At 35.8% G+C, this 27,210-nt stretch overlaps 3 protein-coding genes across 3 annotated transcripts; all 3 read right to left on the bottom strand.

Annotated features, from left to right (window-relative positions):
• Positions 1-1,340: 1,340 nt before the first annotated feature.
• On the bottom strand, positions 1,341-2,393 carry LOC121225221 (umecyanin). The gene is made up of 2 exons (XM_041109434.1): positions 1,969-2,393; positions 1,341-1,887 (listed from the first exon to the last, which is right to left on the bottom strand). The coding sequence occupies exons 1-2, from the start codon at positions 2,150-2,152 to the stop codon at positions 1,469-1,471; spliced, it is 603 nt and encodes a 200-aa protein (XP_040965368.1). The 5' UTR covers positions 2,153-2,393; the 3' UTR covers positions 1,341-1,468.
• A 4,419-nt stretch (positions 2,394-6,812) lies between these two features.
• LOC107892646 (umecyanin) lies at positions 6,813-7,701 on the bottom strand. Its single transcript, XM_041109432.1, is given in 2 exon segments — positions 6,813-7,305; positions 7,387-7,701. Coding segments are annotated over 2 exon segments (549 nt in total). The 5' UTR covers positions 7,571-7,701; the 3' UTR covers positions 6,813-6,940.
• A 4,401-nt stretch (positions 7,702-12,102) lies between these two features.
• LOC107943909 (blue copper protein) lies at positions 12,103-13,117 on the bottom strand. Its single transcript, XM_016877719.2, has 2 exons — positions 12,838-13,117; positions 12,103-12,759 (listed from the first exon to the last, which is right to left on the bottom strand). Exons 1-2 carry the CDS (start codon positions 13,013-13,015, stop codon positions 12,191-12,193), a joined length of 747 nt encoding a protein of 248 aa, XP_016733208.2. The 5' UTR covers positions 13,016-13,117; the 3' UTR covers positions 12,103-12,190.
• Positions 13,118-27,210: the final 14,093 nt, after the last annotated feature.

Here is a 27,210-nt window from a genome sequence, read left to right as displayed (position 1 = left end):
TGCCACCAAGATTCAAACTTATATTTTCCACTTGAAAATGCAACGAATTTTATTAAACTTAGACTTTGGATCAAATTATAATTTCAAAGTTGGAATCAATCAATCATTGAAGATTTTGCTTAGTTTTGGTGTTTTTTCTGGGTTTTCTGCATTAATTTCTACAATAAAAGACATTTAGTGCCTTCACCTGCCAATATTGTCTCCATTCACTAACATCAGCATTATTATAACTAGACGTTTGATTTTAGTGAACGAAATACCTAAGAAATTTCATGTTTGTTTTTATTACAAGGGTTAACTATATTTTTTTCATCCTAATTTTATAACAATCTATAAATTGATCACTTAATTATTTAAATTTATTATTGTTAGTCATCAACTGACTATCGTAAAAATAAAAGCACCAAAAAATCTAATACAATCAGATGACCAAAAAGAGAAAATTGAATAATTTGGTCACTATTTTATAATTTTTCATAACTAGATGATAAAAATTACATAATTAGGTGACTATTAATATAATTTACCTTTGTTACAACGGCTTCAATATTCTAAGAGTGGGTTTGGATGGACGGTGCATTTATCTGCGATTAGTATAAAAATAACGATAATTGTGAGATTAGATACTGTAACAGTACTATAATATGAGGCAAAAAATAAATTAAACGCACCACACCGACCATCTAAATCCTCTTCTTCAAAAAATCTATTTTGGGTTTATTATCTAGACTCTATATAGAGCTTTAAAGAATTCAAATATGAGAGTGAAAATATAAAATTTTAATATATATATGGTCTATTTTTATTCAAAATCTCTAAGCCCTTAAATTCATTTTGAATTCACATTCTCTTAATAATAACGATACCAATTAAATTAAAACTTAATTCGTTAACCCCAAAATTTTAATACAAAATAATTATTGTGTTATATTTATAAATTGTTTGGCCAACGAATTAATACAGAACAAAGTGAATAAAAGTATTTTGGAGGATCTTGTACTATGAGTTAGATTGCATTTTGCTCGTTTTACTAAAAAATAGACAAATTAATCTTTGTAAATTAGATTCAAGAGCAAATTGGTCATTTTATTAATAAATTTATCCATTATTGTTAATTAAAACTAATTCTTATAGGTCAACATGAGGTATATGGGACACGCCACATGTCACTAATTGTTTATTTTGTTAGCCATATCAATTTTTAATAGTACAAATAGATAAAATTTTAACAAAAAAAATTAATTTGCTCTTTGATCTTGCATATAGAAAAAACAAGATGTAATCCAATTTTTAATAGAGGAACCTCTACGATAATTTTACAAAATAAAAGGAGATGTATGTAGAAAAATGAATCAAAATTTATTCTAACAACATTACAAATATGATTATCACTACCATAGTAAAACAATGGATCTCATCTCACATAACACCAAATAACAAAAAGTGCAAAATGGAATTAATAACATAATCAGCACATCAAAACTAAGGCAATGGCCATGAAGAAGACAGGAGACAGAGTAGAAACAAGGGAAGAAGCTGAGTTGGTCCCAGGAGGAGGACTTGAAGTTCCAGGCGAGGTGGGCGTGGCAGCGGTCGGAGGCGTACTGGTGGTGGGGCTGGTAGCTACAGGCGTGGTGGTGGGACTCGGTCCAGGTGCGGGAACAGCAGCGGTACCGTTGTTCCCATTTCTGACTTCGACGTTGAGCTTTTGCCCGCCGGAACAGTGACCGGGGACAGCACAAATGAAGTAAAATTCGCCGGTCCTGTTAAGAGTAATCCTTGCCGGACCGGTGCTGACGGTTGATATAGTATTGGCAGTGGTGCACGCATCGTAAGCAGTTTCCGTCACCTCTGCAACATCATGTTGTCCGGTAGTGAAATTGAACACTGCAAAACCACACGTATAAAAATATCAAATTCCGAATCAACAAGCTCAATTAACAAAGATTTTAAAGCTCAAAAACTCACCGAGAACATCCCCAACAACGAAGGCTTTGTTATCAGCCCAATCATCGTAGAAATCATTATTGGCAGGGACTCTCCAGCCAGTAGAGTCACCCACTGTATAAGTTGCACCATTTGTACTCTGCAACACATTTGCAGCTAGAACTACAAAAAGTGCAGCCATGGCCATGGTGATTTTCCCACTCATTGAAAATTTGCTGTGTTCTCACTTCTCAGTCGCCCCTCTCTTAGATCTGTGCCTCTAGTTTTCAAATGTAATGTGTAATTTGTATATCTTCATCTTCACCAATGGAACATATATATATAGAATAATGGATCTGTGTAACTTTCTTGGAAGATGATGAAAAAAGCTCATGCTTATGGGTCAATTAATTAAAAGTCGTTTCCCATGTGTGAAGAGAGACCATAATTGAGTTATTTAGGGTCGTGGGTGGGGGCAGTTATTGAATGGCATCCATATTGGCAAAAGTACACTTAGAAAATTCGTACAAATTTTAAAATTTCATAAATAGTAAAATAAATAAAAAATATTTATTTATACGATCAAAATCATATTTTAATCTATTAAAAGCGTAATTAAAGTAGGATTAAAACCCTAACTTTAACATTGCAAAGGGACTACAACAGTAGGCACACCATCCTTTAATGCTTGGAACGATTAAAGAAAGGTCAATGGTTCTTTTCAAGACAAGTGTTACATCCATACCAACTTTTTTAAACACGGTCTCATCAATTCCTTCCGAAAAGATATGGCTCTTTTTTTTCGTCTCAAATAATATAATATTGTCTAAATAGTGTTGTATGAATCAACAACCATTACAACCAAGTAAACCTATTTATGACTCGGGTAGAAGGTTCGTTCAAAAATAAAAGATTTAGATAAAAATATAGTTTCGAAAAATGAATTTAATAGTCGAGTCTCGAGTAAGGCTTTTTTTGCTTTTTTGGCCTGAGCCCAGCTCGACTTGAATTTGCTATAATTTCACTATTAGATTGTTATTATTTTGTTTCGTCAGGCATAAGATAATATTGTCTAAATAATGTTTTCTCACTATTTTATTGCTATTTCACTATTATGTTACTATTATTTTATTATTAATTTTGTTACTATTTTAGGAGCATTTACTTGTTAAACTGTACATATTTTAGTGTTATTTAACTCTACACATCTACTTTAAGATTTTTAGAATTTTTTTATATATAATTTTTTAAAATAATATAAAAATTAATACGATCGGATCAAACTGAACCTAAATTTTAATATTTTATCTGAATTAAATTTAATCAAAATTTTAAAATCAATTTTCAAACCGAAGCAAACCTAAAATTTTAATTGGACCAACCTGCCATGGACGCCTCTAAAACTAAGATTAAAGTAACTTGTTGCCTTGTCACATCCCGACACCAACTTCTCACGATTGAATTTAGCTATAGCTGGTTACATCAAGTCAGCTCAGATTAGGGGTGTTCATTCGGTTAACCGACCCGAAATAACATTAACCGAATTAACCGACCTTTCAAAATCTTTAACCGTTAATCGAACCGAATTTTTTTTCAAAAAAATTAACTGAACCGAAATTTTTTCAGTTAATTCGGTCGGCTAAACGAATTAACCGAAAATTATATGCTTTTTTATTTTTGGTTAAAAATTACCCGAATTAACCGAATTACCCGAATTAACCGTATTAACCAAATTGAATCACTACATAATTAAATTATTTTTAGTCTTTTAGACTTTAGTTTTAGTCTTAGTTTTAGAATTTTATTTTTATTTATTAAATTATTTGTAATTTTTATGATTGGGTTGGGTTGGGTTGAATACTTGGGTTTAGATTGAGTTTAGGTGAATAGTGGGCCTATTTATATATTATAATTTTATTTATTAATTTTTTCAGTTAAACCGAAAAAATTCGGTTAACCGACTGGTTTCGATCCGAATTAACCGTTAACCGAAAAATCAAAAAATAATTAACCGACCCCCCGACCGAAAAATTCGATTAACCGACCGATTAACCGAATTCGGTCGGTTAATCGAATTTTTTCTGTTTTACCTGAATTTTGCACACCCCTAGCTCAGATGACATCTTTCCAATCAATTACTACTCTACACTTGAATATATGTAATAGGGCATTCACGTCGTAGGATCCATATTAGATTTCACACTTTATATAAATCCCCTTCTCCATAAGCTAGAGGCTCCATCTGAACTATACGCGACTTCAAGCTTATTAATCAACTCACTTCCGTGTGGCTCTCGGTATAATTATTGTGTGAATCACTTCCATAGAATTGGACCCAACAAATAAGTTAAACTAATTTTTGAGTGAATCATTTGAAACTAATTAAATCAGAACAAAAAGTCAGTTGAATTAATTTTATATTTTTTTTTAATTTTTTAATAATTTTTAATTGTACGATTGGACCAATTGAATTACGAACCAATAGTTTAACAAATTCAACTACCGATCCGATTTTTAAAACATTATCCTCAAATTATTACAATGGAAGAATGAATTGAAAAGTAGCATATATCTAAATAGAGTCCACGGATGGTGGGAATGATTTACATAACGTTTGAATCTTATAAAGGTTCAAATGCTATTAAGCCAATGTCTCTTTGACAAGAAAATGTAAAATTTAGATTAATATTGTTTATGGCTATTTATATGACAATATTTATATTTGGATTTTTTTAGTGATTTTCATTTGAATTTTTTATATGAACTAGTTGATAATTGCAAGATACAGAATATGAGCAAAAGTGATTGTGGAGGTGAACACTTTTTCAAGCATTTCGAAAAACAAAACAAAATAAAGGATAACAAATTGATTACATAATTCAATTTTTTTACATTTGTGAAGCCTAGCTCAATCAGGCTCGGCCTTGGGGTCATATGGAGGTGTGGCCGCCCAAGGCCCAGGGTTGAAAGGGGTTCAAAATATTATAAAAAATGATAGTCACGAACCCTAAATATAAACCATAAAACAAAGTTGAATGATACAAAAAAAAATGATAATACGTACTTTTATATTTAGAAGGTAAAATGAATAATTAAAGATATAAAACATGATTATTTGATAAATTATTAAAGTTAAAGGAGCCCATGAACAATTATGTGATTTGTTGATAGAATATTGAATTTTTTGATATTATGCATGCATATCTGTTTTATGGTCAATATTCGGGGTTCGTAATTGCTCTTCTAACAATGTTGCCTCCAAGATTCAAACTTATATTTTTTACTACGAATTTTATTAAACTTAGACTTTGGATCAAATTATAATTTCAAAGTTGGAATCAATCAATCATTGAAGATTTTGCTTAGTTTTGGTGTTTTTTCTGGGTTTTCTGCATTAATTTCTACAATAAAAGACATTTAGTGCCTTCACCTGCCAATATTGTCTCCATTCACTAACATCAGCATTACTATAACTAGAATTTTGATTTTAGTGAACGAAATACCTAAGAAATTTCATGTTTGATTTTATTACAAGGGTGAACTATAATTTTTTCATCCTTTTATAAGGAGCTATAAATTTATCACTTAATTATTTAAATTTGTTTTGTTAATCATCAACTGAGTATCATAAAAATAAAAACACTAAAAAATCTAATACAATCAGATGACCAAAAAGAGAAAATTGAATAATTTGGTCACTATTTTGTAATTTTTCATAACTAGATAGCAAAAAAAGACATAATTAGGTGACTATTAATATAATTTACCTTTGTTACAAGGGCTTCAATATTTTAAGAGTGGGTTTGGATGGACGGTGTATTTACCTGCGATTAGTATAAAAACAACGATGATTGTGAATTTAAATACTGTAACGATACTATAACATAAGACAAAAAATAAATTAAACGCACTACACCGACCATCTAAATCCTCTTCTTCAAAAAAACTATTTTTGGTTTACCATCTAGACTCTATACAGCTTTAAAGAATGAAAATATGAGAATGAAAATATAAAATTTTAATATATATATTCATAAGCAGGGATGAAGTCAAGACAGACAAAAGCCTAGACCCTTTTAATTAAATAAAAACTACACTTTTAGTCTCTTATAAAATTAGCAAATCATTTTTTAAGGACAAATAAACTGAAATAAATTGAATCTTAAATGAGCTAAAATGTTTTTAGCATCGGCTTTTCATCTTTTTAAATAATTTAACTTACGCTTTTAAACTCACAAATATATTTTTGGTACCTCTGAAAAATAATAATTATATTAAACTCTTTCGATACAGAATATTCAATTTTAACTCTAAAGTTATATATATTTTTGTCTATTTTTATTCAAAATCTCTAAACCCTTAAATCCGTTTTGAATTCACATTCTCTTAAATATTTTAATAACACTAATACCAATTAAATTAAAACTCGATTCATTAACCCCAAAATTTTAATACAAAATAATTATTGTGTTACATTTATAAATTGTTTGGCCAACGAATTAAAACAGAACAAAGTGGATAAAAGTATTTTGGAGGATCTTGTACTATGAGTTAGATTACATTTTGCTCATTCTACTAAAAAATGGATAAATTAGCCTTTGTGAATTAGACTCAAGAGCAAATTGGTCATTCTGTTAACAAATTTATCCTTTATTGCTAATTAAAACTGATTATTATAGGTCAACGTGAGGTATATGGGACACGCCACATGTCACTAATTGTTTATTTTGTTAGCCATATCAATTTTTAATAGTACAAATAGATAAAATTTTAACAAAAAAAAATTAATTTGTTCTTTGATATTGTATATAGAAAAAATAAAATGTAATCCAATTTTTAATATAGGGACCTCTACTATAATTTTACAAAATAAAATGACATGTATGTAGAAAAATGAATCAAATTTTATTCAAATAACATTACAAATACGATTATCACCATCATAGTAAAACAATGGATCTCATCTCACATAACATCAAATAACAAAAAGTGCAAAATGGAATTAATAACATAATCAGCACATCAAAACTAAGGCAATGGCCATGAAGAAGACAGGAGACAGAGTAGAAACAAGGGAAGAAGCTGAGTTGGTCACAAGAGGAGGAATTGAAGTTCCAGGCGAGGTGGTGAGACTCGGTCCAGCTGCGGGAACAGCAGCGGTAGGGTTGCTCTCATCTCCGACTGTGATGTTGAGCTTTTGCCCGTTCCAACAGTTATCGGCGATAGTAGAAATGAAGTAATAAGCTCCGGTCCTGTTAAGAGTAATATTTATCGGTATGGGGATGGCGGATGATATAGTATTGGCAATTTCGCACAGATCGTAAGCCTTTTCCGTTACCTCTGCAACTTTTTCAGATTTTTCAAGACCGGATTTGAACCCTGCAAAACCACACGCATAAAAATATCAAATTTCGAATCAACAAGCTCAATTAACAAAGATTTTAAAGCTCAAAAACTCACCAAGAACATCCCCTTTAACGAAGGATTTTCCATGAGCCCAATTCTGGTAGAAATCTTCTTTGATAGGCTTTATCTACCCAGTAAAGTCACCCACTGTAAAAGATACACCATTTGTACTCTGCAACACATTTGCAGCTAGAACTACAAAAAGTGCAGCCATGGCCATGGTGATTTTCCCACTCATTGAAAATTTGCTGTGTTTTCACTTCTCAGTCGCCCCTCTCTTAGATCTGTGCCTCTAGTTTTCAAATGTAATGTGTAATTTGTATATCTTCATCTTCACCAATGGAACATATATATATATATATAGAATAATGGATCTGGGTGACTTTCTTGGAAGATGATTATTGGCAACCGAAAATCTGAGCATTTAAGGCAGAGCATTTAAGGCACCGAAAATTGGGTTGAAATTTGGCATGGGATAATTGCAATTTTGGTCCCTAATTGTATAGGGACTTTGCAAGTTGGTCCTTGAACTTCAACTATAAATAGGCCTAACTATTTCTCATTTTTTACATCCCACATATGTCATTCTCTATTTAAGACATTGTTCTCTCTCCTCATTTGTAAAGTTTTCACTTATATTTTGGAGTGAAATATATTTGGTAGTGTCCGAGGGCGTAGGCAAAATTTTATAAAAATATATTATATTTTAAAAGATTAAATAGAATAAATTTGAAAGTAGGTACTTTCACTTTATTTGAAGTTTTTTTAGAGGGACCAATTTGTTCAATATCAAAATTGAGAGGGACTAGAGAATTTTTTTAGAAAAATTTTAAAGCTTAATGATATCATAAATCGTTGTATTATTTTACAAAAACCAATTAAATCACTCATAATATTTTACACTTAATTATCACTTAATTAATATTAAATTTAATTATGTTAATTAGTTATTATTTTGAATAATGTTATTTTACCTTAATTTAGTGCCGGCCCCTCTCAAAATGAATTTTTTTTCATTTAGGCCCCTTTATAATTTTAAATTAGTAATGATAAAATTGTACTTTGGCCCCAAAATGGTAAAAATATGATTTAATTATTTTAAAAATATAAAGATATAAGCTATTAAAATGATGAAATTGTATTTTTTACTATCGCAAAAATGTACAATTTAATTCCGGTCTGTAACACCCCTTACTCGAGACCGTTTCCGGAGTCGAGCACGAGGCATTACTTAGCTTATCTTACTAATTCGGAGCATAAAAACTTGGTTTGAAAATTAATTTCGCTACTTACAGCAAGTCTGTCCGATCGCGCAGCAGTTACTAAATTAATTATAACTTGAGCTACAGGACTCAAAATTTAATTTTGTAAATTTTCCATGAAACTAGACTCATATATATTCCTACCATAAAATTTTCAGAATTTTTGGTTCATCCAATTAGTACATTTTATTAGTTAAAGTCTATCCTGTTTCACCACCTGACTGTTCTGACCTCTTGCCACTAAAAATAATTTTTCTCACTGTAGGATTTTCATATAAAGTTATTACTTGTTTCTACAGAAAACAGACTCAATAAGTAATCTAGAAATATAAACTATAACTCTTAACCATTTTTTTACAATTTTTAATGATTTTATAAACTCAGAACAGGGGAGTCAAAAAACAGATCTGACCCTTTCTCACTAAAATGCACATATATCAAAATATAAAGTTCATTTTGTTAAACCGTTATTTTTATATGAAAATAGACTCAACAAGATTTAATTCCATATATCATTCACCCTCTAATTCATTTTATACCATCCTAGGTGATTTTTCAAATTCACCTCACTGTTGCTGCCTGAATTCTATTTCTTTGCAAAATTTTACCCTTTCATGACTTCCATACATAATTTATCACCTAGACCTTTATATCAACAAACATCTTCATCCTTGGCCATTTAAACAACCATTCATCATCAAATACTTACGCATCATTCTATAGCAAAATCATAATTATAAACATACAAAATAACTAAATCCCTATACATGCCATAACTCAAACGTGTTTCATCATAAAATACCGAGCAATTGTGGTTGATAGTGTGGACGATCTCCGACTTCTTTAGGATCCTTGAAGTAGCTTGGCAATACTAAAAGAGAAAGAGAAATAAAAGAAGTAAGCATAAAGCTTAGTAAGTTTACTAGCAAATAAATAACAACATTTAACACAAATGATTATACTCAAATGTCAAGGTCTCTAGTTTACTCTTTAATTAATCTCATTCTCATTCTCTTGCTTGTTTACTTAGTTAACTCGTGATCATATCTTACTCTTCCATTGCTGAAACGTTGAGTATCATTTGATAATATAATAAGTTCTTAACTCTTATAACTTACCTGAGCTTGCCATTTACGCTTTTAACTGAACTTTCATGTACCTGATTCGTTTACTAGCCCGTTGAACCACCTTGGAATAATAAGGATACTCGGGTATCTTCTGATCATAACATGCCAAAGCCATGTCCCAAACATGGTCTTACATGGGATGTTCTCATATCGGTGCCCATGCCATGTCCCAGACATGGTCTTACGGGGGACCTCTCATCTCGGTGCCAACGCCATGTCCCAGACATGGTCTTACATGGGACCTCTCATCTCGGTGCCAACGCCAATCAATTACGTCGTAGGATCCATATTAGATTACACACTTTATATAAATGCCCTCCTCCATGAGCTAGAGGCTCCATCTGAACTATACTCGACTTCAAGCTTATTCAACTCACTTCCTTGTGGCTCTCGGTATAATTATTGTGTGAATCACTTCCATAGAATTGGACTGAACAAATAAGTTAAACTAATTTTTGAGTGAATCATTCGAAACTAATTAAGCCAGAACAAAAAATCAGCTGAACTAATTTTATATATATTTTTAATTTTTTAATAATTTTTAATTGTACAATTGAATTAAGAATTAATAGTTTAACAAATTCAACCACCGATCCGATTTTTAAAACATAATCCATATCTTAAAATTCAAATTTTGTTTCAGCAATAAATGTAATTAAAAGGATAAGTATAATCGCAGTTAGTAAATAGCCTAAATCAAATTATTACAATGCATGAATGAATTGAAAACTAGCATATATCTAAAACATGCATGAATGATTTACATAACGTTTGAATCTTATAAAGGTTCAAATGCTATTAAGCCAATGTCTCTTTGACAAGAAAATGTAAAACTTAGATGAATATTGTTTATGGACATTTATATGACAATATTTATATTTGGATTTTTTTAGTGATTTTCATTTGAATTTTTTACATGAATTAGTTGATAATTGTAAGATATATGAACAAAAGTGATTACGGAGATGAACACTTTTTCAAACCTTGCGAAAGACAAAACAAAATAGAGGACAACAAATTGATTACAGAATTCGGTTTTTTTACATTTGTGAAGCCTAGCTCAATCAGTCCCGGTCTTGGGGGTCATCTGGAGGTGCAGCCGCCCAGGGCCCAGGGCTAAAAGGGGTTCAAAATATTGTTTTCCAGTTTTTAAAAGGCCAAAAAAAATTTAGCTTTTAAGGGCCCAAAATTTTTTTTACCAACTTTTAAGGGACTTAAAAAAAATTTCTCCAACTTTTAAGGAACCTAAAACCCCATTTTATTATTTTGCCTAAGGCCTCAAAAATGTCAAGAACGGGCCTGAGCTCAATGAGATGAATCCACTATCTTTGAAACAAATACAACTAATGAAGTTAGTTTTAACACATCTCCATGAAGAATCTTCACTAATGTATCTTAAAAACTAGACCTTTCATCACTAAATTCTCCCCATTAGAACTTTGTAAAACTAACAACAAAAGGTTTTAAATGCACTTACAAAATGATGTTCCTCTATGAACTGGAAGTGTTTTCTCTACATCATTCTAACTTACACAAGCCTCTAAATATATAAGAGTTTGTGGCCGGCTAAGATAAAGATAAATAACAATCAAGACCCCACTAAAATAGACTCAAAAAAAGGCTTTACAAATATCCTCATAGAGTCCAAAGTAAATCAAAGAGATCTTTAGGATAAGTCTTCAAATCAGTCTTGATTCAATCTCCATATTTCACGGGACTTGATTGTTTGATTTGACCCGATCTTCAAAGATTTATTGCTCCACAAGATGAATCTTCAAATATGATCTAGCACACATCCAAAAAATCATTTAGGTCATTGTCCAACTAAATTAGTTGAACAGATTTCCAACTCCAAATAAGGTAAATTATATTGCCTGTCGATTTGCTGACAGAAGTGGTCACTTCAATTGACACATTAACAGCCACTTAAAAAAAACACTTGCCTTAACAACAAAACTTCTATTTAATGTTGAACAAGCATTCCATATTTAGAGTATGAATCCATCTTCACAAGGTAATCTTTAATTCATCTTAATATGCCAAAATCTCATCAAATCAATTATCCTTAATATAAAGATACAAAAAATCATAAAATCAGCTCAAATCTTCATTAATTGCATATTTAATATATGATAAGTAAACTACATAAGAATCCTTGGAAAATAAATTGTTTGATTCAATCTATTATCCAATGATAAACACGAACTACACGAGATCCTCAAAAAGATACAAGCACATTATCAAAATATTTTGATCAGATTAATGATACTGGAAGTGGATGCTTCTATTGAATATGAAATATGTTCCATTTTTATGAACAACCGATCATATTATTAAGAGAGGAGGTAAAAGATAAAAAGATAATATACCCGTATGCATAATTTCAGAAAATGAACCGAGATTTATTCAAAAAATAAATGTCACTACAAATATGATCAGAATCATAATGGTTATAACATAGAATCAGTATCAGCACAACAAAACTAAGGCAATGGACAAGTACAAGATAGGGGAGAGAGTAGCAACAAGGAGAGAAGCTGAGTTGGCCTCGGGAGGAGGACTTGAAGTTCCACGCGAGCTGGAGCTCGGAGTTCCAGGCGTAGCGGCGCTCGGAGGAGGAGGACTTGAAGTTCCAGGCGGGGTAGCGCTCGGAGGAGGAGGACTTGAAGTTCCAGGCGGGGTAGCTCTCGGAGGAGGAGGACTTGAAGTTCCACGAGGGGTGGCGCTCGGACGAGGACTTGAAGTTCCACGCGGGGTGGGGCTCGGCGTGGCGGTGCTCGGAGGCCTACTATTGGGCATTGGTCCAGGTGCGGGAGCAGCAGCGTGGCGGTTCCCATTTTTGACTTCGACCCTGACCTTTTGCCCGGCGGAACAGTGACCGGGGACAGCACAAATGAAGTAAAAATCGCCGGTCCTGTTAAGGGTAATCCTTGCCGGTCCGTTGCACATGATGGTTATAGTATCGGTGGTGTTGCACGCCTCGTAAGCAGCTTCGGTCACCACTGCAACATCATGCTTTCCAGTAGTAAAGTTGAAAACTGCAAAAAGAAAAGAAGAACAACATATACATATCAAATTTCAATTAAAATGTTTAATCAACAAGCTCAGAAACTCACCAAGAACATCCCCAACAACGAAGACTCTATCATCAGCCCAATCTTGGTAAAAATCAATATTGGTAGGGACTCGCCAGCCAGTGGAGTCACCCACCTTATAAGTTGCACCATCCGTACTCTGCAACACATTTGCAGCCAAAACTACAAAAAATGCAGCCATGCTAATTTTCCCACCCATTTTTTAAAAAAAATTGCTGTGTTCTCTGCTTACAGTCAGTCACCTCCTCTTTGATCTCTGTATCTACTTTTCAGCTGTAATGTGTAATCTGTTTATCATCGTCCCCAGCAGAGAATTTATATAAGAGAATATATGGAGCTGTGTGACCACTTCGGAAGATGGTGAAAAAGCTAATGGGTCCAATTAATTGAAAGTCGTTTCCCATGTGTGAATAATGACGGTAAATTTTAATGTATGGTGAAATGTGGTTGTTGCTTACCTTTCTTTTTTATCACTAATCATTTATCTCTTAAGTGCACCTACAACAAGAAGATTCATCAATGTTGCTGATAATGGATATTCTAATTACAACCAAAAACAGTAATGACTCTAAATTTTTTGAGTTATTTAGGACTTTTCTTAATATTATTATTAAGTTCAAATTGAGAATATTATTAATGAGGTGGCGGGATATTTACAATCAAAATCTTGTTAAAGCTGAAGCGTTAGAATTGTATAAAAAAAAACACGTAGAAGTCAATAATAAATTTACACGTCAACTGCATTGCTTATTGTTGTTTCAGAACTAATATATCATCACTCTTTTGTTACTACAAATGTGTCTTTTATATCTTTTTACTTTCTTCAAGATTTAAATTTAAGTTCTCTTTCGACCCTTAAATGGAAAGACTAAGGCATTTGAGCATGCTTGAACTTATATCCTTCTACACTAATAACAATATTATCGATGCCAATCGAATTAAGGTTAAAAATAAATTATATTAAATGAAAGTAAAATTTTTGAAATCCTTAATTTTAACATTTTAAAGGACTACAACAATAGACACACCATCCTTTAATGCTTGGACATTCAACACCGGAATCTGTTGGACTATGTTCAACATTTTAAATCAATAATCAATGTTTATTACTATGCTCCCAAAAGATTATTTGGGTTTGAATTATGGTTATATTAAAAATTATATTAATTTTAATAAAAAATTAATATTTAAAATTATTGAATATTTATGTTGGAAAGAAATTATTTAGTTTCAAATTTTTTATTTTAATATTTAAAAGATGAAATCTGGAAAAAAATAATAAGTGGAGTGAACAAATTAATATTTAAGAAAAACAGGGAAAAATATATTTAGTTCCAAATTTTAAAGTTAAAATCCAAAATAAAAAACGTGGAGTGAAAAAATTAAGGTTTAAAAGTTGAAATTTTAATATTTGAAAAAAACAGAAAAAAAAACTACGTTTAGTTTCAAATTTTTTGTTTCATATTTGAAAGTTAAAATCCAGAAAAAACGTGGAATATTTTAAAGTTGAAAAAAAATGTGAAATAAAAAAAAAGTGGAGTGAAAAAATTAATAATTAAAAAAAGGGGAAAAATACGTTTGGTTTCAATTTTTTTTAATAAATGAAAGTTAAAATCCAAAAAAGAAACGTGGAATGTAAAAAATGTGAAATTACAGTTTGTTGACACCATTTTTGATGAAAACGGGGTCGACTTGGGTTTTGGAAAATGAAAACAAAAATGGGAGTCACCACCAATCCCTTTTTTATATGAGGTGTGATTGGGTTACCTCGAAAATGGTTGTTATAATAAACGGTTTGATTTTTATTAAAACAACGGTTTTGGTCCACGAAATTTAGAAAACGGGTTCGGGAGTCGGTTACGCACGAGGAAGGATTAGCACCCTCGATACGCCCAAAATTGGTACCTAGTTGATTACTTAATGTCTTAATGTCGAAAATTGAGAATTTAAAAGAATTTTAAAAAAAATACGATCCTTGTATTAAAGTGTTGAAAATTTTGGGAAAAGAGGGGCACGTTCCACGTTAATCGAGAAAAAGAATCATATTCAGTAAGTTAGAATACAATATCTCGAGTTCCCGATACGCGAATGAAAAAGTTTATTTAAGACATTTTAGCCATCTCGAATTTAAAAATGAGATCACAACCAGTAAGTTAGGATGCGACCCTCTTTTAATTTCGAGATCATTCAAAACTTGATTTTGAAAAGATTCGTGTATTTAGATTTATCGAGAAAATCAAAACCCAGTAAGTTAGGGCATGATTTTCTTGAATCCAAACACGAAATGCCACTTTAAAAAAGGATGTTATTATATCAAGTAAAATTAAACACAAAATCATAGTGAAAGCAAATTACATTTTTTATGCATGGTAAAACCATGATGAATATGAAAGTAAAAATGATATGAAATGCGATATCAACATAAAATAAATAAAGGTCGACCTTACAACATACAAACAATAAAATATAAAAACGAATAAAATTAATATATTCAATTAGAATAATAATAAAATGAAATAAATAAATAGTAAATACAAAATAAAACAATGGTAATGAATAAAAATATAATATACATATACATATGTTAGAATTGTAAAGTATAAAATCATGAAAATATCAAAAATCTATGTACATGAAAATATATGTAAGTATGTATATATATATATTAAAAGGTACGTATGAATACGTATGTATATACATATATATTTGAATTATCTAATAAAAACTTTTATGTAAGTACACCTATGCACGTATATGTATATAAAATTAGTGTATATATGGATATATAGATACTTTTATAAATTATAAAATAGATAAAATGTGAGTATTTATGTGTATTAAATAAATTATATAAGATATATATGCACTTATATAATAATAATGATAATATAATAGGAAATATAGAAACAATAATAATAATAACCTTAATAATAATAGCAATAAAACAATGAGCTAAATAATAATAATAATAAAAGGGCTAAGTCGAAATGGAAACAAAATACTGGGCGAAATTGCAAAAATAAAAAACTAAAAGGACCAGATTGTGACGTGCACTAAAAGGGGGTGGACCAAAATAATAAATAAACCGAAGCCCAAAATGCGGTACAGCAGAGGGTTAGAATTGTAAAGAAATAAAAGCTTGCGGTTAAATTAAAAAACAGAAAAGAACGAAACAAGGGTCAAATTGCAACGCGTTGCAAAGTCTGAGGGACTGCGCGCGCAATTATGCCATTTAGAGGAAACACGCGGATCCTTCCCCGGGTCGGGTCACCGCGCGGGTCGAGGGGGGCCTCAAAACGGCGCCGTTTTATGACTTGTATAAGTATAAATCAAATGCCCAAAAAAATCACTTTTATCTGTTTTCTAAAAAAACAGAGAGCCTTCTCTCTCAAGCCCTCCAAGGCCGGCCAAGATCCGGCGGCTTTCGATCATCGGGCTACCCTCCGTCGACCACCGTGCACGGTGGTCGGAGGCACAAAGTCGGGTCTTTTCGGTCCCTCTCGAAGCCGACTGCCTCTAGACCACGGATCCATGGCGAAAAGTTGAGAAAGACGAGCCCAGGGCCCGGAAACGAGGAGAGACCGTTCGTCTCTTCCTCCACCGGCGACGACGAAGACGGGCTCCGACGCCGGCCCTCGAAAACAAATAGGTCCACTTCCTTCCCCTTTTCTTTTGTTTTAAAGAGTGGTGTAAAAAATTAAAAAAACAAAAAGAGAAACGCCGGAACAGAAAAGAAAGGTAATCTACCTTCTCGGTTTTTTTCTTCTTTTTTATTAAGTTCCTCTTAATCCAAAAAAAAGACCTCTTTACAACTTTTTGTTTGTCTCCTTATATAGCCGATTTTAATACATCTTTCTATTTCTATTATTTTGCATTGTTTTTTGCCTTTGCTTTGCGTGCTGTCCTTGCAGGTAATTGATGGAAATAGCTGGTGGCGTCGGTGGCAGAGACTAGCGCGGCGGTAGACGTTTTGGAGCCCCCAGGGACGTGCGGCGCCTTAGCTAGGGTTTCAGAAAAGCTGAAACCCTATGCTGACCTTTGCTGGGCCTTGTTGTAGTGGGCTGTTTGGGTAGACTGGGTCTGTAACGGGGCCGTTTGGGTAGATTGGGTCCTTGGGTCTCTGCTTGTTGGGCCCGGGCATAAATTAGGCTGTACAGCTGCCCCTCTTTGTTTGTTATCGTGTAACGATAACAGAACAAAGACTAAGAAAGCCCAATTTTGCCCGGTCTCGCCGAGTCTGGACTCCTCTTGACGCTTTTCTTCAGGTAGCTTCATTCTAGTCCACTGTGTCTTGTTGCTTCGATCTACTGCACTTCAGGGAGATCTGACTTGTAGCTTCAATCTTCTTTTGCAGCAACTTTATGGGGACGAGATTTGTGGTTTTATTCTATTCCACTGCATCTTCAGGGAAATAAGACCTGATGCGATCTACTCTGCTGTAACCTCAGAGAGATAAGATCCTTTATTTTAATCCGCTCCACTGTAACTTCAGGGAGATAGGATAGTGTCTTCGATCTGCTCCGCTGTAATCTCAGGGAGATAAGATCCTTTATTTTAATCCGCTCCACTGTAACTTCAGGGAGATAGGATTTCTGGCCTCGATCTGCTCCACTGTAACCTCAGGGAGATAAGATCTGAAATTTTTTAGTCTGTTCCACTGTAATCTCAGGGAAATAAGACCTGGTGCGATCTGCTCTACTGTAACTTCAGAGAGATAAGATCCTTTAATCCGCTCCACTGTAACTTCAGGGAGATAGGATTACTATATTCAATCTGCTCCGCTGTAATCTCAGGGAGATAAGATCTGCAATTCTTTGGTCTGTTCCACCGTAATCTCAGGGGAATAAGACCTTTTATAATGACCCTAATTATGCTTAATGATTAAGATGACATTATCAAAATGAAACAAATGCTCCTAACTAGATGTGTATGAATGACATGCAAAATGTCATGATGACGATTCCTTAATGCTTAGGTTATCATCACACAAAAGCTTATTAAGGCTTTATCACTGACGCGCTACACCGCCTTCTTGCTCGGTTAGCATATCCAAAGAAACACTTAATCTGATTGTCCCCCACTGTGCACGTCAAAGTTCAATCCACCGGGACATAAAATTTGTACCATCAATCTCCCATTGTAACCCAAGGGTGGAAAGGTATGGCTTTTCTCAATCTCCTATCGCAATTCAATGACATTGAACGTGAAACTCTTTGGTCATTTACCTCATCCCCAAGGTGTCATACCAAATGCTCATGCACAAATGCAAAATTTTCTTCCCCTAGAAGACCTTTTCTTCTTGTCTGGTAAACATCGTTTTTTGGTTCATTGAAGCTTTGCCACCGACACGACATCTTGTCATTTTGTTCAATTAATGTTTAGGCAACAAAATCTGAAAAGGTAGTCTTTAACTTAGACTCTTCCTTTTTAGATATTTCCCACCTTTAAAATTGGCGTGTTCTAAACAATAGTCCTGTTTCAGGTTCCTATATTATTTAGAACTTTTCAGAGTAATATGCAAAACTTCCTTTGTGAACGTTTTATTAGTCCATTAATCATTATTTCAATGCAACATGTTTGCAAAAAAGTCATAACAATGGATAAAGAATAAAGTTGGTTCTGATCATAACCCGAATAAAACATCAAAGAAGGCGGAAGAAAGGTAACAAAGAAGTGTATTGAGAATGTGTATTTTTACAAAAAGAAGGGAAGAAAGAATGTATTTTCAAGAATACACATAAGAACTAGGTGCCCCAGTTATCGCAGATTGAGTTTCTCTGTACAAACTTTCCGAAGACCCTTCTGAGTTTGTCAGGTGTTCAGGAGATTTGCAATACTCTGTCAATGCTTCAAGACGTTGCATATCCTTTCTTGTTGGTTCAAGTAAAGGAAGATCATCATATCCCCCCCGATCAAAATTTGATCCGCTCAAGTCCTGATGTTCCAATCCTGCCCAATACTTGAGTCGCCCTTTTCGGGTTTTCGACTCAAGCCCTCTTTGGTCTCAAAGTGCCCTTTACGGGTTTTCACCTTAGCCTCTCCAAAGTCCCTTTTTTTTTTTTTTTTTTTTTAGGAAGCAAAGCGCCCTTCTCGGGTTTCACTTTGGTTCCCCCTTCTTTCAAGTGAAGTATTTCTTGACGGAGTCTGCGTTTACAGGATTTGGTAAACTTTTGCCATCCATCTCGCATAGGATCAAAGCTCCCCCGGAAAATGCCTTCTTTACAACATAAGGGCCTTCCCAATTTGGCATCCATTTTCCTCTGAAATCCTTTTGCATAGGAAGAATCCTTTTTAGTACCAAGTCTCCTTCACGAAATTCTCGGGGGCGAACCTTCTTATTATAGGCTCGCATCATTCGTTTCTGGTACATTTGCCCATGGTGAATAGCCCTTAGCCTCTTTTCCTCTATTAGGTTCAACTGATCGTACCGAGATTGGATCCAATCGGCTTCATCCAACTGTAGCTCAGATAACACCCGTAGAGAAGGGATTTCAACTTCAATGGGTAATACTGCCTCCATTCCATAAACCAGAGAAAAAGGCGTTGCCCCAATAGAAGTTCTAACAGATGTTCGATAGGCAAGGAGAGCAAATGATAATTTCTCGTGCCAATCCTTGTAGGTTTCAGTCATTTTCCCCACAATCCTTTTAATGTTTTTATTGGCCGCCTCCACTGCACCATTCATTTTTGGACGATACGGTGATGAGTTATGATGCTTGATTTTAAATTTGCCACAAACTTCAGCTATTGTGCTATTATTCAAGTTCGTCGCATTGTCAGATATGATCCTCTCAGGCATTCCATATCGACAAATAATCTCCTTCTTCAAGAATTTGCTAACTACTGCTTTCGTGACATTTGCATATGAAGCAGCCTCCACCCACTTGGTAAAGTAATCAATTACTACGAAGATGAAGCGATGCCCATTAGAAGCCTTGGTGATATTGGCCCAATAACATCCATACCCACATGGAAAACGGCCAAGGAGAGGTCATGACGTGAAGAGGTGAAGGGGCGCGTGTATTTTGTCTCCGTAAATCTGGCATTTGTGGCACTTCCTGGCATGATCAATACAGTCTCCTTCCATGGTGGGCCAATAGTACCCAAATCTCATGATCTGTCTGGCCATCGTGAAACCACTGGCGTGCGTCCCACAAATACCCTCATGGACTTCTTCCAAAATTTTCTTGGCTTCCACAGCATCCACACATCTTAACAGTACTTGATCCTTCCTTCTTTTATATAACACTTCTCCATCTAAGACATATTCAATGGCTATCTTTCTCAGAGTTCTTTTGTCATTCTCTGTCGCTTGATCAGGGTATTCCCGATTCTTCACATATTGTAGGATACTCTGATACCAAGGACAATTATCTTTTCCTTCCTCCTCAATATTGCAGCAATTAGCCGGGGTCTCAGAAATACTCATCTGAACAGGCCTCATTGCCTCAAGTCTATTCACCTGAATCATCGAAGCTAGAGTAGCTAATGCATCAGCCATTTGGTTTTCCTCCCGTGGGAGGTAATAGAAGGTGATATCGTCAAACTCCTCAGCCAATTCAAGAACTAGTTTTCTATAACCGATTAGCTTAGGATCTCTAGTCTCCCACTCCCCTTTGAGTTGGTATATCACCAACGCTGAATCCCCGTATACTCTCAATACTTTGATGTTCCGTTCAATGGCTGCACGAATGCCCATAATACATGCTTCATATTCTGCCATGTTATTTGTACAATCGAAGTCCAACTTGCTAGCAACAGGATAATGATCTCCACTTGGGGATACCAAAACTGCCCCAACTCCGTTACCCGTAGCATTTGAAGCTCCATCAAAATTTAGCTTCCATACATGATCCATTTGAGGATTTTCTTCAGTATTTGCCACATACATCAAGTCCTCGTTTGGAAAATCGAAGTTCAAAGATTCATAGTCCTCCAAGGCTCTACTAGCTAGGAAATCGGCTATTGCACTTCCTTTTATGGCCTTCTGACTGACATATACTATATCAAATTCTGAGAGCAAGATCTGCCATCTAGCCATTCTCCCGTTCAAAGCAGTCGATTCCATCATATACTTTAAAGGATCTAACTTTGAAATCAGCCAAGTCGTGTGATACAACATATACTGCCTCAGTCTTCGGGTCGCCCAGATTAGAGCACAACACAACTTCTCAATTGATGAGTACCTCATTTCGCAATCGGTAAATTTCTTACTGAGGTAGTATATTGCCCTTTCTTTCTTTCCCGTCTCATCATGTTGGCCCAATACGCATCCCATGGAATTCTCCAACACTGTTAGATACAATATCAATGGCCTATCTGGACTTGGAGGTGATAAGACTGGGGTATTAGCCAAGTACTGCTTTATCCTATCGAAAGCATTCTGACACTCTTCATCCCATTCACCCGGATTATGTTTCTTTAAGAGCCGAAATACTGGATCACATTTCTCTGTCAGTTGTGAGATGAACCGAGCAATGTAATTCAGCCTCCCTAGGAAACCTCGAACCTCCTTCTGAGTGCGCGGGGGAGGTAAATCTCGTATTGCTTTTACTTTGTCTGGGTCAACCTCGATCCCCTTTTTGCTAACTATGAAGCCTAATAACTTCCCTGATCTGGCTCCAAACGTGCATTTGGCCGGGTTAAGCTTGAGCTGGAATTTCTTTAATCTCAAAAATAACCTTTTCAAGACCTGAACATGCTCTTCTTCCGTTCTAGACTTCGCGATCATATCGTCAACATAGACTTCGATCTCCTTGTGCATCATGTCGTGAAACAAAGTCACCATAGCTCTTTGATACGTTGCTCCCGCATTTTCAATCCGAAGGGCATTACCTTGTAACAGAATGTTCCCCATAAGGTAATGAATGTGGTTTTTCTCATGTCTCCAGGATGCATCTTTATCTGATTGTATCCGGAGAAACCGTCCATGAAAGAAAACAATGAATAGCCTGCCGTGTTATCTACCAAAGTATCAATGTGAGGCAGTGGAAAGTTGTCCTTTGGACTAGCCTTGTTCAAATCCCTATAATCCACACACATTCGTACCTTTCCATCTTTTTTGGGAACGGGGACGATGTTGGCTACCCAATCTGAATACTTGACCTCTTGTAAGAATCCCGCGTCGAATTGTCTTTTGACTTCTTCCTTATTTTCAACACAATGTCAGGTCCCATTCTCCTGAGCTTCTGTTGAACGGGTTTACAATCCTCCTTTATGGGCAGACGATGCACCACAATGTTAGTACTTAGCCCAGGCATATCTTGGTACGACCACGCGAAAACATCCTTGAATTCTAGGAGCAAATTAATGAGGTCTTGCCTTGTCTTTGCGGCGATTTCAGTTCCAATCTTCACCTCCTTTCCATCCTCTAGGCTCACTATTTCTAATGATTCCCTATGAGGTAGGATATGCTTATCCTCTTGTTCCACCATTCTTAACAAGTCCGGAGATGCATCATAATCTTTGTCATTTTCAAAGTCGCAGGATTCCTCTGAACACACTTCTTGCTCAAAAATAGGCTCCGCGTTTGAGGCAGCGTCACTCATGTCATTGATATCTGAAGACCTATGAGAGCATGTCAAAGAATATACCAGGAATATAAATTTACGAATATGTTTGTGCAAAAGAATTGCAAATGAAAGAATTATTTGTAAGACAATCAACCGAATGAAAAATATAAAAGAAAAAAATGACTGGTTGAGATGAACGTAGATACGTATTTCATTAAAATAATGATATTTAGGCCCAATGCCTATTTCACAAAAGATTTCATATGTTTCTAGGCCAACAAACAACAGGAATGTTTTGAGCATTACTCTGAATAAGCCCTAAAGACTACAGGGATTTCTTCAGTAGTCCAATTGTTTAGCTCGCTTCCAGGCTCATAAGGGCAGATTCCAACAAAGCCCTCCTTTCCGTTGCTTCTATGGCGTTGGTATAAACATTTTCCAACATTCCTCCATGCCGCTATCGGACACTCCACATTCAGAATGGATAAATCCTCCCGACACAAAAGATGCAGATATGTGGGGAAAGGTTAAAGGCTCACACTTAGCTTCATGTCCATTCAAACGCGCCCTTCTTCTCTCTTGTCTCTTCTCTATTTCTCTCTTCTTCTGCTTCATGTCTGGCTTGTACCCTAAACCAAATCTATCAAACTTTTCCTTCGGCATTGGTGCCTCAATCCTTCCCTGAAGATATTTTCCCAATCCTTTCCCGGGTAAGGCTCCTCTTCCTACCATCAACCGCAATCCCATCTCAGTGGTCCTGGATATTTTCGGCTGGATTCTATTTCCCTCCGCAATAAACATCGCGTTCACGAATTCTAACGACCGAAAAGAACATTCTAGTGCCTCGTCGTTGATGTCCACATAAGGTGCATCGCTAGTCATCATTGCGATAATATCCTCCTCTGCATCTATCGTTACCAACCGATCCTCCGATACCAACTTCACCTTCTGATGTAATGATGAAGGTACTGCCCCTGCTGAGTGTATCCACGGTCTCCCCAATAGACAGTTGTAGGAGGGTTTAATATCCATTACCAAGAAATCCACCTCATAAGTACTGGGCCAATCCTTAATGGCACCTCAATTCTCCCCATAACCTCCTTTTTTGTTCCATCAAATGCCCTTACTATGCTCTGGCATGCTTTCATGTGCGAACTGTCTATTGGTAATCGACTAAGAGTGGACAAAGGCAATACATTTAGTGCAGATCCATTATCAACCAAGGCCCCCGGGAGTGTGTACCCTTTGCATCGGACAGTAACGTGGAGGGCCTTAGTAGAACCTCTTCCTCCGGATGGTATTTCATCATCATTGAAGAAGATAAAATTGTCAGCACCAATATTGTTGATCAACCGATCCAACTTGTTTACCGAAATATCGTCAGCCACATATGTTTCGTTTAGCACCTTTAAGAGTGCATTCCGATGTACTTCTGAGTTTAAGAGTAAAGCTAATACCGAAATGCGGGCTGGCTGTTTGTGCAGTTGCTCCACAACACTGTATTCGCTGTGTTTCAAAAACTTCAAAAACTCCTTTGCCTCCTCTTCTTTTATTGGTTCATTTACCAATGGCTCAACTTCTACTGCTTTCCCTTTCCTCTGTTCTTTCTTCCAATTCTCTTCCCTGGACGACTCTGCTTGAGCGTCATATCTTTTTCCCTTGCGCGTGTAAAAACTGTTTCCTGATTTCTTTCTGCTTCTTTTCCCAAAACGGTCACATTACACCCGTAATTCCACGGCACCATTTTGTTATCCCTATAAGAGAAATTTGATGGTTTCTGGATTACAATTTTCGGCGTTACCTGAGCCCTAACCTCATTACCCTTAGGGCAGAGATAATGACCACAGGATGATTTATTTTTGGAGCCTTTGTTCCCAACTCTGTCGCGCATATGCTCCTCATTTCTTTCACATCTTCTAAAACCTCATCTCCTTGTTATCCATCATGCTTTGAACCAAGCCTTAATCCTTCACATTCTTGGATTTCGTGCCCTGTTTATGGTGAAATTCACAATAATTTCCCATCTCATGCCCTTTCTCAGATCGAAATAACCAACCTCTTTTCGCCATTTCTTTCCAGACCCATTTCAATGGAGTTTTTACTTCAGCAATGTCAGTCTTGACTTCTTCTCCCGTACCTTCGCTAACCATATTCACCCCCTTATCTGCGTGATTAGGTAACGGATTCTTTGCGTTAGGTGAGTCGTCAAGTTTGACAACACCTAAATTGATAAGTCCTCTACTACCTTCTTGAAGGCAGTACAATTTTCTATCGAGTGCCCAGAAATTCCCGCATGATAATCACATTGCGCGTTCGTATCATACCATTTTGGATACGGGGGTTGTAGAGGACTCAAGTAACGAGGAGCAACAACATGTGCATCGAATAAAGTCTGATACAACTCCTTGTATGACATCGGGATTGGCGTGAATTGGGGCTTTTCAGTAGTTTGCCTAGCTCCCGACTCTTGTCTTGATGATCCCTGTTGATTAGCAACCACTTTCTTTGGCTGATTCACGGTAATTGACCTACCATAAGTATTCACATTATTCACTTCATTTTCTCTTTTCCTCGGGGGTGCCCTCCTATTACTTTCTCCTCCATCTATTTTTCCACTTCTAATGGCATGCTCAATCATTTCACCATTCATGATTATATCTGAGAAATTTCTTGAAGCGCTTCCTAACATGTGAGTGATGAACGGGGCTTTCAAAGTATTAATAAAAAGCGTCGTCATCTCCTTTTCCAAAAGCGGTGGTTGCACCTGAACCGCCACCTCTCGCCACCTCTGCGCATATTGTCTGAAGCTTTCGTTCGATTTTTCTCTAAATTTTGCAGAGTTATCCTATCAGGCATCATTTCTGAGACATGATTGTATTGTCTCAAGAAAGCCTGTGCTAAATCCCTCCAAGTAGCATTTTAGCTCGGCTCAGCTGATTGTACCACTTGACGCCGCTCCCGTAAGACTTTCCTGAAAGCAATGTATTAATAATTGATCTTATTAATATGCCCCGTCATTCTTCTACAAAACATAGTAATATGGGTCCTGGGCAACTAGTCCCGTTGTATTTCTCGAATTCCGGCATCTTAAATTTGTAAGGGAGCACCAAGTCCGGAACCAAGCTCAGATCCTTTGCATCTGTTCCATAGCTTTCGATGCTTTCTATTGCCCTAAACTTCTCTTCTATCCATTTCCATTTCTCCTCAAATTGTTTTGGAAATTCCTCCTTCGCCTTGTCCTTTTCAACCATCTCGTCTAGATCTGGGACTGCAATATTATTCGGGCTATCACCAGGATTAAAGCCCGCTCCGGGTTGAAAATTCATTGGGATTGAAGCATCGCCTTGAAACTGTGGGGTCTAACCGACACAGAGGGTCTCCGCGAATGCAGCTCGGCTGTACTTGCGCATGTGGAGGCGTGAAACCTGGAGGATAAAGTGGTTCACCATTGTTTTCTTCTTCACTAACAATCACAGGACCTTTACCCTTATCTACTCCCTTCAATAATTGCGTCATCTTAGCCACCAGATCATTTTGGGACTCCTCCATCTTTGCACCATGTCACGCTGAATCTTTTCTATTTGCTCTTTCATTTGCGCCTGCAACTGGTCTTGCATTTCTTTCTGAAGTCGCTCTAGCTTCTCCAACCTTTGGTCCATAATTTTTGCCTTAGCTCGGGTGCCGTAACTTTGTTGGTTTTCCAGGTTAACTGAAATGATTTTATTCAATTAGGTTTTTTTAATGGTCATTAATGCATATGATGTGATGCAATGCATGAAAAGAATGCAAAGAAAAAGAGGCACTGATTCTAATTCAACTTCATTAGAAAACTTTACTAGATAAAGAGCTTCTTTACATAAAATAGACTACATATACGGCTTTGCCCTCACCTCAAAGCCTTAACCTTTCTAAGAAGCCAAGCTAATTCTCGGCCCCTGTCCGACTCTGACTCATACTTCAAACTTAATAGATCAGCCTGAACCGCTAGAGTCTGCAGATGATCAGCTACTTCGCGCACTTGAGCCACCGCCTCTCCCATAATATAATCTCTTTCTCTAATCTGCTCTTGAGACCGATGGATTGTCTTTGCCACTGCTCATTATTTTCTTCCAGAAGCTCTATCCGGATTTCATATTCTGCAATGCATTCTCTAGCTCTCCTATTTGTCCTTTTAATTCTTCAATTTTGTCTAAGCTCGCCCTTAATTCAACCGTAGCATTACGATTACAGTACTGGTGAAGCGATCTTTCTAGTTCAGTTATCCGGACCTTCAACTCCGTCTTCTCATCTTGGCAACTAGTAGACTCTTCCAAGGCGACTTCTCGAGCCCGAGTATCCTGAATTTCTTTTCCATTGATTAGCTCTCGTCTTTTCCTCCTGAATTTTTGTCGCCACTGTTCTGCGTTTTACCAAGCAGCAGTTCTTACGACCTGCGCAACTTCTTGTAATCTGTCTTCAGCTGTCTAAATCTTCTTCTGCTTTGTTCTTTCCTTTTCTCAATTTATCGCCTTAATCTTTGAATGTCCACATCCAGTCCACTGCATTTTCTTCCTAGTCGTTCTATCTTCTTCCCCAGTTCTAAACTCCTTTTTCAAATTCTGTTTGATGATTTCCATCTCAGAAGGCAAAACTTGCAAGCGTTCCTCTAAAGATCGAGCAGTTTCTGAATTTGACGCCGGTGTTGTCGTTGATCTTTGATCACGCATGACCATATCGGGGTAATTTCGACCACGGCTAGATCTTCATTCGACGAGTTTGGTTCCAGCATAGATATTTCTCTTCTTGTAATTTCCTATAGGAAATCCTATGCCCGGTTGTGTATGATTCTATCTGTCTTGATGTAGGAGATATCGATGCTCCAATCGCCTATGACAGCACTCAA

Source organism: Gossypium hirsutum, chromosome D13 (assembly GCF_007990345.1).
Source record: "Gossypium hirsutum isolate 1008001.06 chromosome D13, Gossypium_hirsutum_v2.1, whole genome shotgun sequence".
NCBI classification, from domain to species: Eukaryota; Viridiplantae; Streptophyta; class Magnoliopsida; order Malvales; family Malvaceae; genus Gossypium; species Gossypium hirsutum.
The sequence above is the reverse complement of the archived record's forward strand: the minus strand, read 5'-3'. Positions and strand labels throughout refer to the sequence as shown.

Bases quoted from the DNA above. Each gene is read 5' to 3' on its own strand.
- LOC121225221 (XM_041109434.1), bottom strand. From the start codon at position 2,152: ATGAGTGGGAAAATCACCATGGCCATGGCTGCACTTTTTGTAGTTCTA. The intron at 1,888-1,968 runs GTGAGTTTTTGA...GTGGTTTTGCAG, and splicing joins CGTTGTTGGGGATGTTCTCG to TGTTCAATTTCACTACCGGA.
- LOC107943909 (XM_016877719.2), bottom strand. From the start codon at position 13,015: ATGGGTGGGAAAATTAGCATGGCTGCATTTTTTGTAGTTTTGGCTGCA. The intron at 12,760-12,837 runs GTGAGTTTCTGA...TTCTTTTTGCAG, and splicing joins CGTTGTTGGGGATGTTCTTG to TTTTCAACTTTACTACTGGA.